Source organism: Notothenia coriiceps, unplaced genomic scaffold, assembly GCF_000735185.1.
Source record: "Notothenia coriiceps isolate Sejong01 unplaced genomic scaffold, NC01 NC01_scaffold00000969, whole genome shotgun sequence".
Lineage (NCBI taxonomy): Eukaryota > Metazoa > Chordata > Actinopteri > Perciformes > Nototheniidae > Notothenia > Notothenia coriiceps.
In genome coordinates this window covers 349,576-370,656 of record NW_011333670.1, presented here as the reverse complement: position 1 = coordinate 370,656, position 21,081 = coordinate 349,576, and the positions used below count along the sequence as shown (strand labels likewise).

General features: G+C 42.3%; 1 protein-coding gene across 1 annotated transcript in view; it reads right to left on the bottom strand.

The window, feature by feature from the left end:
* epha4b (eph receptor A4b) overlaps window positions 1-21,081 on the bottom strand; it is a 177,462-nt gene that overhangs the window by 8,962 nt on the left and 147,419 nt on the right. The window contains exons 7-13 of the mRNA XM_010786006.1: window positions 20,449-20,784; window positions 19,360-19,472; window positions 17,519-17,681; window positions 15,589-15,697; window positions 3,974-4,041; window positions 3,059-3,184; window positions 2,773-2,958 (exon numbers count right to left, since the gene is read on the bottom strand). Of these exons, the coding sequence (XP_010784308.1) occupies window positions 2,773-2,958; window positions 3,059-3,184; window positions 3,974-4,041; window positions 15,589-15,697; window positions 17,519-17,681; window positions 19,360-19,472; window positions 20,449-20,784 (1,101 nt within the window). The remainder of the gene's footprint in view (window positions 1-2,772; window positions 2,959-3,058; window positions 3,185-3,973; window positions 4,042-15,588; window positions 15,698-17,518; window positions 17,682-19,359; window positions 19,473-20,448; window positions 20,785-21,081) is intronic.

Below are 21,081 nucleotides of genomic sequence, written 5' to 3'. Positions count from 1 at the left end.
AATGAGTGCCCCTATAATCATTAGTGCTACCCCAACTGCCACCATCCCTATCCCCTATTAGTAGGTTGTATTTGTGCCAGAACTATTGCACTAGTGGTACTTCTAATATTGTGCTGACAGTGTTACTTACTGTCATTATCAATATCCATTATCAGAGCACCTTCTTTCTACATATATAAAATGCACTTCTTGTGGTGAATAACCTGATGATGATCTCATGCCTGTCGCAGAAATATGATGCTACCGCTAGCAGCTAATTAGCTTTTCTTGGGACTAGAAGTGAGGGGAAACAGCTAGCCAAGCTCTGTCAGATTTTAAAATCCTTCAGCCAGCAACTTTAAAGCTCTTTACATCAGGGTTTTAAACCTTGTAATTTATGGCAACATCACATTCTTCATACCAGTGGCTAATCTCACTTACATGTCACACCTTTTGGCTCAATGGCTAATTCACCCAAGCTATTATCCCTCCAGCTTCATATCAAACAACAGTAATGAGGACAATAAATATATATGTTTTCTGCTGTTATTTCTACAGTATCATTACTACTGCTACTTATATTGTTAAAACTACTACTGCAAAACTGTGACAACAATCACTCTAAGTAGCCTACTACCCAACCAATAGTACCGTATAACTGTTGATTCTACGATTATTTACACCACCACAAACCAATCCAACACACCTGAGCCCAGAGCAGTCAGGGTCAGCCTGCCTGATTAGACTGAGGCTGGTGTGAAGGGACCAGCTGGTGCTGGAGAAAAAGGCCTGAAGGAATTATTGACCCATCTCAACTCTCACCCCCTCACTCTCACATGCGCACCCTGGGCTGTGACCTGTGAAATTACTGCTCCGCTGGTGAGATTTGTTTCTGAGGGGCTCTATCAGCTTCTCAATGTGCCGTGAAGACAGGTGAAAAGAGAGACACAAAGAAAATGTGTGTAAAAGCTAACAGATGCTCGTTACACGCACACACGGCAAAACAACACACATACACAAACATGTTTATGTATTCATAGAGCACAGCAAATGTAACAGCGTCTTATAAGTTATATGTTTCTTTTCAAGCAACACTGTTGTCCTCTGCCAGAACATTTCAAGGATTTGGCGGTATTCTTTTTTTTCTTGAATTTTAAATCAGAATGGATTGTGGCATTGAAAATAAAGTGTTGTAATTACATGTCTGCCTGCCAGAATAAAAATCACAAACTTTCCATAGTACTACTACTACAAACGGCCTCAATCCTGCTAATCGAAGGTCACAGTTAACATCGGGCATTATTTAGAAAATAAGAGAGTTTGAGAGAGAGAGTGACATAGTTAGAGGAAGTGAATAAGAAATGCAGTGGGGTTCTCATTCCTAATATGCATGCTGCTGAATATTCATGAGGCTAAAAAACACTTCCAATTAACTTTATGAATTATTAATATTCATGATAAAAGCCTATGCATATGCATTTGCTCTTTTATTGTTGGCCTAAGTGCCACTGAGCACCGGTGTGTGATGGACCCAAGATGTGTGTGTGTGTTTGTGTCCGTGTATTTCAATGCGTGTAGGCGTGTGACAGAGGGAGGAGAGGGAGTGGGGTGAGGGGGAAAGCGGAGGTTTATTTGTCAGCCTGGATGTTCACAATTCTGTTTCTTTGTGCAGACTATCTCCCTCTTCCGTTTGCTTGTCTGATCTCTAACAAACATCTGCATGACAAGGTGTCAGACCAGAAAAATATGTGCACTCCTGATTTCATGTCATTTATATAAAGATTTCAACACTAAAACTGAACTACGCAGTCCGTACACTGTGATTTAATTCAGACAACTCGCTATTTAGTTATTACCGATCAACATAAATATGAATATTATCTCATCACCATTGTTGATCACCAATTTGACATTAAAACCTGATGATTATAACGTAGAGTCTTACATTATGTGTCAGCACTTTGCTATTGTTGGTCTGTTTTATAAATGATGCAAACCAAGCCACAGAAATAAAGCTTTGCATACTCGGCGGTAAAGCAAGGTCTAGACTTTTCTTCTCAATGTTTTTTGGGCTGGTTCCTATGAATTCTGTCCAGTAGAGACACCATCAGTCTAAATGGTAGGTCATATTGTTCTTTTAGTGTGGTCGTAGAATCAAAACTGAACGACAAAGATGTGATTTCAAATTTAGCCAGCTTAGCGTTGACGTATTCTGGGTTTAAGTGTAGGAGACAAAGAGATAGAGAGATAGAGAGTACCAGAGGGACAAGAGAGAAGTGGGCAGGGATTGAATGAGAAGATTAGATGGACATTGACTGAGAGGTTTGAGACGAGAGAGGGATAGACAGACCGAGTGAGAGCGAGAGTGTGATTGAGAGAGCGAGGCCCAGTGATAACGAATCAGCTATCTTGTTGAACCAGGCCTGTATCTAGCTCACCTACATGAACACACTCGCTCTAATTGCCTAACACAATCATGTGAAGAGAACGAGTGGCAGTTTGAGAGGCGGACAGTCGGTGGCCGCATGCACACCACATGTGTCATCACAGTGTTGCCATGGTAACGGAGCTTTTGTCTGATCCAGGATGAACTTTTATTTGCAAGAGCACTGGCTCTCGCAAAGCAACGTGAAAGACAGACACACACACACACGGACACACACACACACACACACACACACACACACACACACACACACACACACACACACACACACACAGAGACACAAACACACACACACACGGAGACAGGAAGGGGGAATGTATGGTCACTCAACCCAACACATCACTCACATCTTGTGACGACACCCTCCAGCCTGATGATGTTGGGATGGTCAAACTGTCCCATGATGGAGGCCTCAGACAGGAAGTCCCGCCTCTGTTTGTCAGAGTATCCCGCCTTCAGACTCTTGATGGCCACGTAGATCTCCCTCTTTCCCTGAACACGCAGCCGACCACTGCACACCTCCCCAAACTCTCCTACACACACAAATATGAGAGAGAGTAGTCATTAGAATTAAAGTTACATTTTTACTGTCTTTTGAGTTATTAATCCACTACTATTTTACTGCCAACTCACCAGCTCCAATGACTCTCTCTATGCGGATATTGGAAGCATCGATCTCTTTGGCAAAGTCCCTGACAGCCTGGTTGGGGTCTTCGTAGGTGTGAGGATGGATGTAAATCCTGCTGCCTGGCAGCTTGACTGCAGGAGAAGAAAAGAGGAACAATTGGGAGATATTAATAAAAAAGATAAATGCTTAATGTCCTGAAATATAGCCAGCTTTTGCTCAGTGTGTGGTTTTCCATTTGTTTGATAAAGTAAACAGTATCAATAGGGTATTGCCCCTCCAAGGAAATTATTCCTACTCAAACCTATCCACAGATTGAATTCACGTTAAATTGTGAGTTTAAGCGTGGGTGCTCTGTTTGAGTGATAATTGACACACAACTAGGTTGTTGGCAATGGTGTTAAAATGACTCAAAATTTTAACAGGAACCCATAAGGAGCTTCTCTATGCCAGCAAACATTTGTGCAAGAAAGTGTGGAACAACAATCCTCGCATAGACACTAACTGTATGTCATTCTGTAGCTCTGACTGTTCTCATGATACAGCAAAAGGTAAGCAAACAAAGTGTGACTGTTCAACTCAGTCAAACTAAATACAGGCAGTGATGGGATCCATTGTATGTAATGTCTTGTCTTTTATCTGGACCCTGAGTCTGTAATAACGTTTTCATTCATTCATTCATTGCAGGATGGTGTAAAAATGATTTAGTTGTTAAGAAAAGAAAATAAGTTATTAGTGTGTAGGGTGCTTTCATAGCCCACACTTACATTTATAAATAAATGCTTGAGAGAAAAATAATACAAATAAATCAGTTTGAATGCTTCGTCCCATAATGTCACTGAATACACTGCTCAATAACAAAATGAAACATTACAATTTTAACAGCAACAAACATGCCAGCATTTAAGAGTATGTGTCCTTACCTCTACCGTGTTGGAACTGCATCTTCTCTTCATCAGGGTCCTGTTTGGCCTTGATATATCCACAGTGCCTGAAACACAAAATGCACAGCTTGATTATGATCCAGTATATATACACAGTGTACACTCTCCCCCCCCCCACACACACACAGATGCCAATATGTCTGTATAAGACATCTATGAGAGATCCCATGCCCTTGAGTGTGTATGTGCAATCCAACACAGGTACTTGATATATTAAATCTATGATATTTCCAGAAAAATCCTCTGCCACGATGTGCAAAGCCAGAAGCTCTGTATGAACAACTAGATATTTGATTTTGTCTCCACACATCCACTCCTCTTTATCAGACAAGCCTGGAGGAAACAAAGCTCCAAACAGTTTTTCTCTGCCTCTACCTGTCAATGCTATACTCCCCTTAAAGCTCTTATGCCTGAGGTTCTGTGAATGAGTGTGTGTGTTTGTGTGTTTGGTAGTGTGTGTGTGTGTGTGTGTGTGTGTGTGTGTGTGTGTGTGTGTGTGTGTGTGTGTGTGTGTGTGTGTGTGTGTGTGTCATATATGTCCCTATCGAGGCAGATGTATGCTTGAAAGAACCCCTCCCTTTTGCCGCCCATGCACCCCTCTGGCTGTTAACAACTGCCTTCAATAATATCATGCGTCACACACACACAGCTCAATGCCCTTTTTGAACCCCTCTGTGCACACATGCACACCCCCCTGCAGTGAGGACCAGTCAAACGATCAAGAGAAAATATTGACAAATTGATCAATTCAATCCTGCCGTCCAGCTGTGAGGAAGTGTTAAACTAACTCTGTTTTACAGGCCTCAAAGCGTTGATGCTGCTATTGTGTGTGTGTGTGTGTGTGTGTGTGTGTGTGTGTGTGTGTGTGTGTGTGTGTGTGTGTGTGTGTGTGTGTGTGTGTGTGTGTGTGTGTGTGTGTTTTGGTGGTTTTATGTTTGTGCTAGTGAATGTACTTTCCCCTTAGTTGAGCTTCCAACTCTAACATTGTTTAACAGCCCTGATAAGCTATAACGCTGTCTTTGAGATTTACAGTCTTTTACATTTGGCTCAAACATTTTAGGCCAAAAAACATAAAAAGAAAGTTTCAGATAACGAGGTACTAAACACGACATAAATACTACAGCCTCCTACTCGCCCCTCTTTTCCACTCATGCGCAATCCTCTTCAACTGCTGTACAAGTAAAGCAGCAACCAGTCAGTGTGTCTTTCCATCAGGAAGATCAATTGATGTGGGCTAAGAGCCAAGAGAAACTGGGAATCATCCGCACAGACTCTATATGGTTTAAGGAAGCAGAGTGGAGGAGGACAGAGGAGAAAAGCAGATTGACAGTGAAAATGTTGGATAAACACAATACTAAGGTAATCAAAAAGCAGAAAACTGAGTGTGAAACAGTCAAGAGTAATAATAATAGACAGAAATGGAGAAAGGTGGGGTCTCGCTGGGCTCAGTAAATCTCCGTCATTTGGTGTTTAATCCCTGTGTTGATTTTACACAGCTGAATGCATGGTGAAACTCAGACATCAATAGACCATCTTGGGAATATACAGACACACACACACACATAAGGGTAGAGACCGGTTGCCGGTATTTGGGGATAAGGAGGAGGGGGCATAATGATCTTCGGGCCCCACCTGGTTATCAGCTGGGCTCAAGCCAGTCAAACACCAAGGGACTATCATTACCCCCTTGACACGCACACACACACAGGCAGTGCTTAGGGGCATGTGTTTAGAGCATATGGGGAACGGGGACATAGGTCACACCTCTGCTCCAACTGTGATAATCCCGTGGGGGCCGACACACTCTCACACACACACACACACACACACACACACACACACACACACACACACACACACACACACACGTAGTTGAGGGAAACCTAAGTTCAAAACACTTCCAGATCACTGCTTAATGCGAATATGTGCAGGTGTGTCTTCACGGGTGCATGGCGTGTGTGTGTGTGTGTGTGTGTGTGTGTGTGTGTGTGTGTGTGTGTGTGTTTGTGTGTGTCTGATGGGAAATGAATACATTTCCATAGTAATTACAGAGGGACTAATTTCTCCTCTTCAGTTAGAAGTGTCATGAATCATTAGCGCTGCAGTCTTAAACATGGCGCAAACCTGACATGGCTGTGGCTTTTGTTCCCCCCGACAGCTGTGTCTCTATGTGTTGGTAATAGATATTTTATTTAATACCTTCAACAAATTTCATGCAATATTAATCCATTATAGAGTGTAGAACTTGTTTTTGTTCAATATGTTTTCAGAATGGAAGCTGGTAATATGTGGCAGTAGTTGGCCTACAAAAACAATGTAGCATGACAAACAGCAGTCATACTGTATGTTAATCACTCGTACGCATTATTTTTTTTTTTTACAATTAGGCAGGATGCAAATGGTTCCCTTGTTAAGCTTTCAGTCAGAAATTTCCTTTTCGATTAAAGGTCAATTTTCTAGATCAATATCTACCCATTGTTGTTGTTTTTTTATACAACAGCTAATGGCTTTTTTGCTGGCTACAGCAATATTTACCTCCGCCATGGAGGTTATGCTTTTGATTTGATTTGTTTGTCTATTTGCTGAATTCTGGAAAAATATGGCCCATTTAATTATGGAGTGGATCTGAGTCACAGGGTGGATAAAAACATTATTTTCTCGTGTAAAAACACCTTTGTGGATATCTGCTCTTTCCATGTTCCGTTCTAGCTCATCCTCAGCTAGGAGTTCAGCTATCATTCATTTTTTGATATTAGCTGTCCCTACAATATCCATTACTGTTGGATGGAACAATTGATCACGCTGAGTCCACCTTGAAATGCTGTTGACATTAAACCAGAACATGATGTATAGGGGTGTTCCTCCTTCTGCTGGCTGCTGGTATGTGTGATTTGCAGTCCTGGTTCAGGAGCCAATACACAGCGAGAGAATGGACACCAGGAAATGGCCTACACCTGAAAAGCTTTGACCTCAGTACATTTAAGTTTCTTCACAGCTGTAAGCGTTTCTACATTTCCTCCCAGGCCTTCACATGCTTTTGTAGTTTGTATTGAGGTTCTTCGTTTTGTTTGAACACATCAACTCATCCAATCCTGGCGTTCAAGGCTGATGTTTCAGAAGTACATTTTCAGGTGTCTTTGAGCCAAATTTCACACTCCTGTTCATGTGTGGCTCCTGCTTTTTGTCACTTACCAGCTTTGAGTTGGCCTTGTCTGTTTGGATGCTACATATTTTCACTTTACACCACGAGCCTCTTGAGCCGGAACAGATTTAGTGATGAGATAGTCCTCCTCGCATGGCCTCTTGCTGCTTCTTTATGCTGCAGTGTGAAGTTAGCGCTATCTGTCAATGCGGGAGAAAATCATTGTTCCACTTAGCTGCCGTCTAATTACACTATACTCTGCTGTTTCATACAGTCAACACACAACCCTGCACACGACTGTGTAGTCTGCAGTTTTAAAGTACACACCCCTGTGCCAATCACGCGAGAACACGCACTTTAATGGACTGCGATATCACTATCACACCCGGGCTCTCACCTTTCTCTCTGCCTCTTTCTGTTCCACTTCAGTGAGGACAACAGGCTATCCCTGTCCTCCAAAGCCACACATTCTACATTTGCATATCAATTTACTTTTTAATATAATACTCTGTCACTCGAGACCCATTTGTCATTCTGCTAGCAAGCTCCCACCTTCATAGAATTCCATCCATATATTATCGATGCCCCTCCCCCCTTTTCCTCTCCCCTCCTGCCCTTTATCTCTCTAGGGTGTTACATTCTTTCTTAATTCTTCCTTTAAGTTAAACCATTCCCTTTTCCAAAAACCCATTTATCCTCCCCCCAACAGACCCTGTCCTCTGCTTTTTATTTCTTTATGCAGTTTTTTTTTCTTTTGATAGAGAGAGTGGTCACTGGAAAGGGAAATAAAGAGAGAGGGAGAGAGGTGGAGAGGGAGATGGAAAAAAGAGAGTGCTGACAGGCAAGAACGCACAATGGGGGTCCAAGCCTGCATACCAACTAACAAGCAATCAGATGGAGGGGAAGAGCGAGGGGAGATGAGGGAGGCAGCCATCGAGGAATAGAAACACGAAGGTTAACATTAGGGAAGTGCAGAGAAAGAGGGGTGGGGCAGTTTTGTGTGATGCAGGCGCTAAAGATACAAAGACAGATTATGAAAAGAAATATAAATGTAATAAGTTCAAAGAAAGCAATTGTTACAATGCTACATATGCTGGAGGGAAGACTAAGAAACAAGGAGGGATGGAGATGTTATATATTGGCTGTATTGATTGAGGATTAAGAATGAAAGAGCAACTCTATCGGCACAAAGCTCCCCCGTGAGGGAGAGTAAGAGAAAGGAATGAGGGCTGATGGACAGATTTAGAGCAGATGACAACGACAGGAGTCAGTCAGTTAAGTGCAGGTCCGGAGAAAGAGTGAGAGAACAGAAGAATGGACTAAACCTGAAAGGTAAATTGGAGCAAGTTGGGCCAGGGAGATGTAAACGCATTGTAGTATGAAGGTGAGGAAACAGTTCAAATAAAGCTGAAATAAACTTCAAAACCCCATGCCATATTCTTTCATTGTTTTCACCCACTTAGACTCAATAGAAGAAGCCAGATTCTTCAGGTCAGCAGTGTGTCACAAGGCTAACTCCAGATAGACAAACACTCACATTGGAGTCCACTTGACACTGGGAACCAAGCAGGGCACATGAAGGCCATCTCACATAAACACAGGATAAATGCTGAATTCAAAATGTCCTTTTGTCATATAATCATTTTTAGCAGTCCCTTTATCAAGTTTGACTGATTTCCCCTTAGGACATCTTTCTTCATATTGTTATTCTAATTATACACTTCTACCACGCCAACGGTTTAGTATATTTTACACTATATTTGTGTGTTCATGGCGCAAATATAACAGACATTTTGAACCTTGATCCCTAAAGATAGATACAGTTGTCCAAATGCAGGTGGTCCATCCGCCTGAATTAGTCAATCTTTAAGATTATAATGCACTAAAGTGGGCCGCCTCTTTTTCCTTGTTGGTCTATTTAGCCTTAAGCTCTACTGCTGCTCCCATTTCCCCCCCTCACACTAACAGGCTTTAAAGAGCGAGAGACAATCTCTACTTCACTGAGCTGCACTGATTTGTACTTCCTCTGATAATTAAAACCAGCACTCAGTGATTCTGCTGCCATGTCAGTGTGCTCGGGCTGCTAAAGCCTGGCAGCGCGCTGTGGAATTAAGGAAAGGACCTCTGTCAGCTGTCAGATGGAGATGGAGATCATCACTCCAAAAACAAATGCTACTGCATTATCGGACATAACGTTTTGAAAGCCGTGACAGCCTGCAGTTCACTGAGGAGTCAGCTGAGCCCTTGGAGTTTGTGTTTGAATCAGAAGCGAGGGAAAAGAAAGTCTGGGAGATGGAGAGAATACAGTGAAAGAGAAGAAGAGCGATGCAAAGAGAAGATCAAACGAGGGGGGATCTATGGCAGAGCAGGATAAAAAGATCTATCATGCACTGACGGCAGAGAAAGGTTGAAGGCCAGGTGTAAATATGGATGGTGGAATAACCTTGAAACAAAGCGGGAAGCGAAAGGTGAACTCAGTAAGTAGGCGATGGTGTGTTGATGACAGAAGGAGGGACAATAGAGACGATTGTTTGTCTTAATAAAGTGAACAGCCTTGGACTAATGTTGAACTGACACGTGAAGAGAGCTAATAAAGTGTGTGTAGTTTGGAGCTGCGCTGTATCACCTAGCGTGTTTTATATGACTGGCCACCTTTTATAGGATTAGTGGTCGGCTGCTGGCTGTGAGACGGGACAAGAAATTGATACACTCCGAGACAAGGAAGAGTCAGAGGGGATCATTCACACAGAAGAAAAAAAGCCTCTCCTCTTTCATTTCCTGTCCCTCCATATTATGTTCCCACTGCTGATCAGAATGACTAGAAAAATGAAATCAGTAAATCATTAGTCACCCCTCCGGCATGACACAATGAAATGACACATCTATCCTCCTTCCTCCACCACCCACTCGCACATACAAACAGAAACACACACACACACACACACACACCCCGCTGCTCTCATCATTACTCATGATAATGGTGATTCTATTTAATATCAAGCTATTAAATGAAAAATAATTACTGGGAATGAAATCAATGGATTAAATTCACTTATTATTTCACGGGCGAAATTAAGCCACGCTCACAAACCCCCGAAAAACAAAACGCATTCACTGCTCGGGCGCTAATCAACTATGAGGTTAATAAAAAGGTGATTGCAGATGATTAATTAAGAGTCAAAACAGCATGAGAAAAACAAAACTAAGTGACAAAAAGATGGGGTGATGGAACGCTCAGGAAGAGAGTACGATTTATTTCTCTCCCTCTCTTCACCTTGGACGTGTTTGGCAGCGTCTGAGCACTCTCTGACCACAGTGTAAAAAGATTTACTCAGCTCTGGCTAATTATTAGGAAGGGGAAATGATTAGCCGAAGAGTTATGAGCAATAAATCTGTCCATGTTTCATTAACAACCCGTTTGGAAACATTTCATTTAGCTCCTGCTCATTAAAGAGAGTGGTAATGGAAGGCAGGGAAAGAGAAAGGAGAGGTGGCGGAGAAGCAGCGAGCTCCGGAGCAGGTCTGCCGTAATTGGTGTAATGTAGCAGAATCTTTAACAACCTGGTGAAAAGGTCAAATGAGAGAGGATGGAGAGAGATAGAGATGGAGGGGATAAGCATGTCGTCTGTATCATTTGGCAAAGTGTATCTTTACATTTCTAACAGAGCAGTGTGTAGATCAGTGTTAAACTAATCCCCCTAATGATGTTACTACACCAATACAACTTGATTAGGTCACCATCGTAATGTGTGTGTGGATCAGCAAATGTATGCGCTATAAACTTTGCAAAAACCCCAACAGCAAACAGTTTTGGATTTGTCCGATGTTTATAGGACATTTGATCAATCCCACTGCAACATCTGCTCATTTGCATAACTCCTGTGTGAAATAGTTGTGCACCTGCGGCAACTAGCTGCTATTATAGCAGAGTTTGTAAGCTACTTTCTAAGCATTCTGCAGACAAAGCTGTATTCAGCTACACCCTACAGCTTAGCTGCATTAATTGAAAGCACCGGCATCCAAGCAACACATACAAATCTGTCTAATGACATTACACACACGTCCTCATCGCATATATGCACTCACAGCTCCCACACAGGCCTGTTAGGTTTCAGATACAGGGAATCCACTGGCTGCCAAATCATTATTAGGGCTATTATCAGGCAAACAGTCCAACACCACCCACAGGGAGGGAATGCATTGGCTGGTTTCTACCTCCACTAAATCCACCATTATGCAAACATGTGACTATTATGCCTTGGTTTTGTTCCTTTTTTAATTTCCTGTTTATGTGGTTCAAAACCAGGCATTTGAATTTCTTTTCTCTTCTCTCCCACACCAAAGAAACCTTCACCAATTGTTGTTTTTGGTGATTTCCATTTAGCTTCGGCTTTCAAGCAGGCACACACACACACTTTTAAGCTGTTGTACACTCCATTATTGTTCATCAGTTTCTCAAAAGCCTCTTTCACTCGCTGCCTCTGCTCTTTCCTCTGTCAACAGCTTGTTTACCAGCACATGCTTCCTTTTTTTTCCCATTCTTCCTCTCCTCCTTTGTTTCATTACGTTTTTAAGAATAACCCTGGGCTGCTACAACAGATGCTGCCGAGTTAAAAGAGCTTCCGCACACGAACACGCACAACAACTGAACATGCTTTTGTGTTGAAAAGGAAGAGCTGTTAACGCTGTCTATTAGCACAACTGAGAAGTTCATTCTGGTAGAATCACCCACGTTATAATGACATCTCGCTTTCCTGCGCGGCTTTCTCCTTGGCCTTTCACTGTGTGTCTTTCAAATCTTTTCAGAGCTTCTTGAATCCGTCTGTTGAAAGTAATGTTCCTCTTATTGTCATGGATAAAAACTGACGCCCCTGCAAAATGGCAAACAAGTGGCTTGTTTGAGCTAGATAAATATCTGGCTTTATAAATAACTTGTATTCACTTTAAATCCAATTAATAACTCATTATTGTTTTTTAATGTTTTCAGACATTTTCTTAGCAGATTGCAGCAATCACTCATGGCTGAATGTCTTCTGCTCTGTAAACAGATTGCTCCATAAAGGCAGATTAAGAGACGCATAGCCGATGAGATTGCTTAAAAAAAAATCGAATAAAACACGCATCACATAGATGGAACAAATTCATGCTGACTTCTCACCAAAACGCCCACATTAAAAGCACAATAACAAAAAGAAACACAGGAATCTGGCGCCCAACCAAAGCCTGCAGCTTTTCTGAAAAGGAGATGGTTGGAAGGCTGGAGAATCATTAGACTGCAGACAAAACAAAGGCACACACACTCACAAACACACAGATGCTGGGAGGCTGAAGTTGTACCGTGTTTAACAAGGAGTGAGAGAAAGTGAGGGACCGAAGGGGAGAATGCTTTTTGAGTGAAAGGCCATCTGCTGAGTCCGTGGCGATGCCAGTCGCTCGCTCGCTTCCCATCGCTCGTACCTGCCAGCCTGCCAAAGCACCCTCAGGAGGACCCAAAACTTCACACACCGCAAACACACACTTGTGCGCCTGTGCACTCGCAGAGCAATAATGGCACGCGCACAGCAATAACTGGTGTGATTTGTCAGCGCCGTGCTGCGTCGAAGGAGCTTTGGACATTTTTTCATGTTTTCCCTCCTGCGGTAACAATAGCATAACAGCACTTTATTAAACGAGAACAGGACAGAACAGAATGGCCTGCAAATCAGCCCGTTTATGAGGCGTAGCTTTGCAGTACCCTGCCAGCCAGGGCTGTGGGGAGTGTGTGTGTGTGTGTGAGTGAGTGAGAAACACTGTACGGGCATTCATTGTTATTTTATAGTTCAGTGATCAAATTCTCTCTATCAGATTGTTCGAAATGTGGCGAGGATTGTGAATTCGATAGGTGAACTAGGTGCAGAACAAGAAGAAAAAAGCTCTGCAGCACTTGTATCCAGTCCAGTGATTATTGAGGAAATGATTTAAACAGCTGACATTTAGGGAGAAAAAGGCCATCACAAAGGTCTAGTGGGAAATTATTTCAACCCTGGCTGACTCGGTGTCAATTTCAATTCCAATTTAATCATCCTCCACATTGAACCGGTCTCAGGTAATACATCATGTTATTTATAAATTGTGGAGGGGGGGTTCCTACAAATGTACATTTCAGGAACGCAACAGGAAATGAAAGCCAGAGAGACAAAGATGAATGAAAGTGAAGAGAAAAGCAGAGTGAAAAGGGAGAGAAATGGACTGATTGACATAAGATTAGATAAGATTGAAGGTTTAGTAGATGAAAGGAGGGGGGCATGTGCAACAAGAGAAGAGAGAAAACCAATCCTTATTTTTAGATTTCTCCCAGTTCCTCCAAAACTTGAAGTATGACACTCCTATTGCGCTTAAAGTGCAATCGCCCACCCATCATCTCACCGAGCCTTCCACCTCGTCTCTCAAACACACTTGTAATCTTTTCATCTCGCGCTCCCTGCACCTCTCCCGTTGTGCCGCCGGCTCTCCTCCTCCATCCATCAATCGCCTTTTTCTCTTTCCATCCCTCCTCTTTCTCTCTATCTTTCACACCATCTCGAAATGTAGCTCTCTAGTGGCGCAAACATACTTCAGATGTTTTCCCTCACCCCCCCCCCTCGCTACATTCTGTCATTCCCACTGCCGATCTAATAAGCTCTCATTTTATCCTCCACTTGTTTCCCCTTCTTACCTTACTTCTGTCCATNACCTCAACAAAGAAGAAACCTGGAGAATATGTTTAAAAAGATTACAATTTCAAATGTTTCCCTTCTGCCATTGTCTAACTCTATTCAAGCCCTTTCTTTGGATCAACAATGAAAGTGCACAACACAAAGTAACATTACAATGTTTATGTATTTTAACATTGTATTCCTGCAAGTAATCCATGGTTGGTGGTGTGGTGGTGTGGTGTGTGTGGTGTGTGTGTGTGTGTGTGTGTGTGTGTGTGTGTGTGTGTGTGTGTGTGTGTGTGTGTGTGTGTGTGTGTGTGTGTGTGTGTGTGTGTGTGTGTGTGTGTGTGTGTGTGTGTGTGTGTGTGTGTGTGTGTGTGTGTGTGTCACAAGCGTCTCCACTGATTACATCCCTCCTAGTCAATAGTGAATAGAGCACTCAGCCTGATAAGCAATCACCTGAATCAATACTAATGTTTGTAGTGTGTGCACATTAGTTGTGTGTATGTTTGTGTGTGTGTGTGTGTGTGTGTGTGTGTGTATTCCTTAACATGTAGCTAATCTAGACGGAGATCATGGAGGATAAACATTTAGTTACAGGCACGGTAAATTACAGATTCTGTCATCCCTCTTCCTCCTCTCAGCTGCTCTCTTGCCGTTGTACCTTTCTTCTCCGTCCAAAGAGCCCAACGCTTTCATCTCCCTCGCCTTTTACCGATGGCCATTCTTTTATTTTCCTTTCTCCCTCTCATCTCTCATTCCTCTTTGGCCTTTTTGAGATTGAGCACTAACCTTCAAAGGGAGTGATCATGGAGAGTCCATGCTCTTCACATACAGAATAACACAGCCTTTAGTTTGGGCTGCAGCAGGAGTATAAATGTCAAAGTTTGAGGCCCTGCTTTAGCACACCTTTGTAATCCCTTACAAAGAGGCAACGGGATATGACGTGAGACCTTGTGTTTCAGTGAATGCATATAGTATGTACAGTACCAGATAGACCCATATGATTATTGACAGATTATTGTATTTATAGTAGGACAGCGAATAAATGACATCATGGCAGTACTAAATTCAGTCAGTGGCCCTTCAATGTTCCACCAATCAGATTAAAGCTGTCAGTGGCATAATCTGCAGCAACTCATAATGGTGTTAAAGCTGTATAACAGCAAATGAAGTTATAAGGCTGGACATTTTCTTTATTCAGTCAATTGTCAGCAAACTGAAAAGACACAGTCCGTCAGTTGTTCCCACTTCCTGTCCATGACAAAAAACCATAGGCTTCTACTAGTTCTTCAACATAAATCTTTAAAAAGGAACAAAAGTATATACTTTTGCTTTCAGGAAAAGATTTCCTGAAAGCAGCTGGGCACTTTGGTTTTTCTCAAACTAAATACAAGTAGTGCATTTGTTAGGAACTCACAGTCCATGAGGCTGACTCAAAATAAACCACAGTGCCCATGTTCATTAGAAGTTGATTTATTAGATGTTCATAAGAAATTAATTCGAAAGTCAGATCCAGATTGGTGCTTTTTAATGTGTTTTCAAGAGTTTTTGGACAACATTGAAGCTCTATGTAGCAGAGGATTAAGATTGATCTTTCAGTTTGATTGTATTTTTGGTCTTTTCATCTGCTTTATTGATAATGAGGGAAAAATTGAGCATTACCAAGAATATCATTCTGTATTTAATGTGTCATAAACAACTTTATTTAGAGTCATTTTAGGGTGATTTTTGTCATTCATACTGATCGTGTGTTTAGAGAACTTTAGTATCCCTACCTTCCACTGACAACGAAGCAAGTCACAAGGAAGATGAGGAGGACGATTCCCCCGGCGATGGACACAGCCAGGATGGTGGACTGGTTAGGGTCCCCGATGGCAAAAACATCTGTAGAGGAGACAAAAGGAACACAGAGGATTAGTAGTAATATACATAAAGGAGCATGTAGAGAGGATTAGCATGTTTTCTGTACGAGGGAAGATGAAGGGAGGCTGAGAGTAAAAAAAAGACAGCAAGGTGAATGTGGCGAGAGGAAAGAGGGAGTGAGAATGAAATATGATAGCATTAGAAAAGGAGATAAAAGACAGAGGTTGAAGGAGAGGGAAAAAAGAGAGAGTAAAAGTGAGCGATGGAGGCTGATGGAATAGTAAGTAAGGTCCTTGATGAAAAGCTCTCCCGCTCTGCATCGCCTGTGAGGCTATGAGAGTGGACGTGAAAGCCATTCCCATTCGGCCGCACTGTCCAAATGGATATGTTAACAGTGCCCATAACAGAACTTTCTGCAAAGATGCATCGATTTTCACGCCACACCGATCGAGCCATTACTCAAAACAAATACCCCATTTATCTGGCTTAGCAAAGCATGAGCAGACACGTGTGTGTGGGTGTGTGTGTGCGTGTGCGTGTGCGTGTGCGTGTGTGTGTGTGTGTGTGTGTGTGTGTGTGTGTGTGTGTGTGGGTGTGGGTGTGTGTTGAAGAGGCAAATGAATGCCCCTAGGCATCCACAGATAAGCATTGATCTTCTATTACATTTACTGCCGCGCACATTGACAGCCTTCTTTACCAATCCATATAATTGATCTGATTAGATAACCTCGATATGATTGCTATGGGGTCATCTGAATGTGGCAAATCCTGTATTTCACAGCACTGAACGTGACTCTGAACCCGCTGTATGAAGACTCGTTGACAGCTCTGTAGCAGTGATACCCAACCTGTGTCCTGAGCTCCATACAGTCACAGTTTCCTCATGACAGGACTAAAAACCCAACTTCGAAATACTTTAATGATTATGGAATGATTAGTAGGCTAATGAGTGCCCGCTGTATGCCATACAAACAATCTATAGTGCACTGTTATACATTAACTGATTCATCCCACTCTGCCTGCCTGTCTGGGAATCAATGTTCACTTTAAAGAGCACATTATGGGGCCACTAAAGCAGAAAATCCTAGAGCACATAATGAAGCGATAATGAAAGGGGATGACAGGAAACAAAGGAGAAAAAGGACGAGTGACAGAGAGATTGAACAAATCTCGACAGAGCTGTGGCCTGAATCACCCGGCATAGATTTATTTGTGTGTCTCCTCCTCTTCTTTACCAAAGTCTATAAGTATGGAATACATTTGTTAATTAAAGTACAGTCTCCTTTAGGCAAATACAGACATGCTGTATACACTATTGTAGTAGTTTGAGGACTAGGGGAATAAAAGCAGTATGAAAGGATGAGGATGCCTGGTGTTTCCATGCTCTGGCTTTCAAATGTATGCTTGTTATCATGATTTCTGCCAGGTGCAAACTTCTACTACCGGTTAACTCTTTTTTTCTGGTTGTGGGAATCAAAACACTGAATTACATTCACCATCCATGAAAGCATGGTTGTTTCTCATTTGAGTGAAATAGGATTTCTTTACCTTATAGTGCGTACTTCTAGGATGCTTTTATGCTGCTGATTTGTTTTATTTTGGGTGAACATGTTTATGCTGCAGGAGGCTTAAATCGGACTCTTACAGTACTGCACTGTGACACAAGTGTGATCTTCTAACGTCTAAGAAATGGCATGTAACTATTTTCTGTGCAATTGTTAACAGTAAGAACACAGGGAACATTTTAAAACAAGGAAAATAGACATAGAAACCATGGTCCTGTTTCACAGAACAAAAAGAAGAGGTAAAAGGTAAATAGTAAAGTATAAATCATGTCTTTACCTTCATGGCTGGTTTCCAATTCAATCTCTCCGCCGTAGCTCCCGTAGCCCCCGTCGGTCCGAGCCCTGACCCTGAACACGTAGGTGGTCCCTGGCTTCAGCCCGTCCACTGTCATCATGTTGGAGCGAGTCTTCAACACGGTGTAGTTCTGCTCCCGCTGGTTCTGAAGAGGAGGAAAGAGCGAGAGGAGAGAATTCAATACTAAATTCAGTGGATAATATTCAGTGTCTGAGAATAATGTCACCGTGGATAAAAAGGGTCACATTTATAAATATACTCAAGAGGGTTATATAAAGAGCAATGGGCTGTGATATTGAGACGAGCAAAAAAAGAAAAACCTCTGGGTAAGTCCTGAAATAATAGAAACCTCAAATTATTTAATGTAAATGTCCCCAGGGGCCAAATACACCTCACTAAGTTTTCATTTGTTCATCGCTGGACCATTTGGCCGCATTTATACATGAGCATCTGTCTAGTCCCAAATCTTTTCCCTTTTACTCATAGGGGCAATGTGTGGTTACTTTCAAACTGCCTTGTACAGTGTGTGCGTGCGTGTGTGTGCGTGCGTGCGTGTGTGTGTGTGTGTGTGTGTGTGTGTGTGTGTGCACAAAATGTGTGTGTAGGAGGATGAATAAGGAATAAGTGTGTCTGTCAGTAAGCTGATTCCCTGCAGAGAGGCTGATACTCTACCTAATGGAAGACACTCTACAACAAGGATTAACACTATTTTACTGCTAATGCCTGCCAACCACACACACCCAAACACACACACACACACACACACACACACACACACACACACACACACACACACACACACACACACACACACACACACACACACACACACACACACACACACGCACACACGCTTAATTTCATCACCTTGGCCGTGTTTTACGAGGTTTGTTCGACAGATGTGTGGTTAATTGGCTTGGTAGGGGAGACGTGAGGAATAGAGAGATAGAGATTTTTTGATGAACAAGTCATTACGGGCATTCCCCTAGGCTAAACCCAAATTCTAGGAGCCTAGACGATGAAGCTGAAGTGAAGAAAATGCCAACAAGTTGTGTTAAACCCATTAAAGTAGTACACAGTAAAGAGTAGTTTTTTTTGTTGGGAAATTTACTTTTTTGCTGATACACCACCACCACTCTCATATCTTTATGCTAAATATGAAGCCAAACCCAGATACCGGTGGTCTTAGGTTAGCACAAAACTTGGAAATGGGGAAACGGTTAGCATCGTTCTGTCTAAATGTAACTAAACTGCCTACAAGCACCTCTAAAACTCACATATTAACATGTAATATGTCCTTTGTTTATCCATGCAAAAAGCAAAGTGTAGGAAAATCAATATTCAATTTAACAGAGGGTCATGTGTCCGACTAATTCGTGGCCTGGACGAGCTACTTCCTGGATTCTCAGCTAGTTGGTTCCTGTCAGGAGTAAATTAACCCTTCGTAAAACAACAAATCGTTGTAACTCAAACAAACTACATGCAAATCTGTTACTTATGAGCTTTATAGACACTGTTAGGTGCATTTTTTTCATTCTTGGACACAGTAAGGCTAGTGCTTTTCGCCTGTTTGCAGCTTTTGTGTTAATTGAAGCCAACCAGCTGCTATCAATAAATTCAACATGCACTGACAGAGATATCAATCTTCTTATTTTACTCTATAAACAAAGCGTATACCTCCAAAAATCAAACTTATCCATTGAAGTTGTTCCACAGCTCCAGTTTTTAACAGGTTTCCTGTTACAAATCTGAAATAACAGTAAACTGATCTTCATTGTGTGCCGCTTTTAAAAGGAATCAGCGTCTGTGTGCATCTCTCTCACCTTCTCATAGTAGATGACCTCATACTCCACTATCGCTCCGTTTGGTCTCTCCGGACCCTGCCAGGCCAAAGTCACGCTGTCCTTGCTCCGCCTCTCCTTCAGCACCACGCTCACTGCAGTAAACAAAGAAGAGACAAAGAGAGAGTAAAGTTTAATGAGAGGAGAGAGGCAGAGATAAAGACGGCGCGCTATGCAGGAGACGAGAGGGATTTCAGATGGATACCCGCTGTGCTATATAACTAGAAATACCCTTATTGGAAGTCATTATCATGTATTTTTGCTAATGAGAGAGAGCTAACAAGCTGTTTAAAACGTGTGATTACAGCATTCAACATTGTGTGACATGCGTGTGTATAGTGTGCAATCTGCTCATGTTATTAATGTGTAAACCCCAAACCCTGTGACTTCCTACCCAGCCTTCGCACATGGGGCCCATGCTCGTGTGGGTTGAAAGTGTGTTACTGCTTGTGTACCAATGTGTGTGTGTACTGTAGTAGAGAGTAGCACATGTAACACGTTGGGATCCTAATGAGGTTAACAACCTCCTACATCCCTTCCACCTCCCCACCTGCTGCTATTACACACACATCTATAGTACGGGGACTATTACTCATCACCACCCTGTCATATGCACTTCTCTGGCAGCACTTTCCCACAGCCCGACACTGCGAAAGATGCACGCATGATTATATTTGTGAAGGAAGGGTTTCAGGGGTGTCATTTTGTGGTATCAGGGAGATGCAGCAGAGCAGTGATTTTATAGTTGCAGTATAAAAGCCTGATAATATTTTTGAGCACACTGCAATCAGGAAACAATTTTGAAAAATACTCCCGCTGAATGATAGTTCAAATTCCTAGCTCAGGCTGATGAATACGTTCTTCCCCCGGATGATTTTATTTTCCAATCAGCCTTTAAAAGTGGATGTTGGTGAAGGCATGCAAAATCCTTTCTTTCTTGAATTTGTGCTGCAATTTAAATCTGAATAGCTGAAATAACTGTCTGTGTAAACAAATACTGGTGTTTTGATATCTATATTTAAATGTGGGGGTTCAGATTTTTACATATATATTACGCCTGTATGTTCTCACCTGTCTGGGATGTAGTGACATTGATGACCACCGTTCCTCTGGGGGTGGGGCTGAAGTCGGACACTCCGTTCTGGCTCTCAACAGTGAAGCTGTAGTTGGAGTCCGGCTGCAGGTCGGTGACCAGCACACTGGCTGACGAGAGACCAAACTGTCTGGGGACAAAGTGAACGCTGCTACCACACGGTGTGCACTTCCTGCCGTCTCCGGAGCACTTCCTGCAGTGGAGGCTGTAGCTGATGTCTCCTCTGCCTCCTGTGTCTCTGGGTGGAGACCACTCCAAGGTGACGCAGGTCTCGTTCACCGTGGAGATGGGGTTCTCAGGGGCAGATGGTGGACCTAAGGAGAAGATCATTTCAGTCAACATGGGAAGTGTATTCCTTTTATGTTCAAGGTTAGTTAGATTTAAGGTTAGTTTATTTGTATAGCACATGTTAAGACACAGAGGCAATTCAAAGCGCTTCACATAGGCATTTAACGCATAATAATAAAAACACAAGAAAAAAAAGTAAAAGAAAAAAAAGAAAGTTCATAAAACCCGATGAAATACTGGCTGCAGCTAAAAGTTCAATAATAACGGTTAAAGGATCTCAGGATAGGCTGCATTAAAAAGAAAGTTGTTTTTTATTATTATTA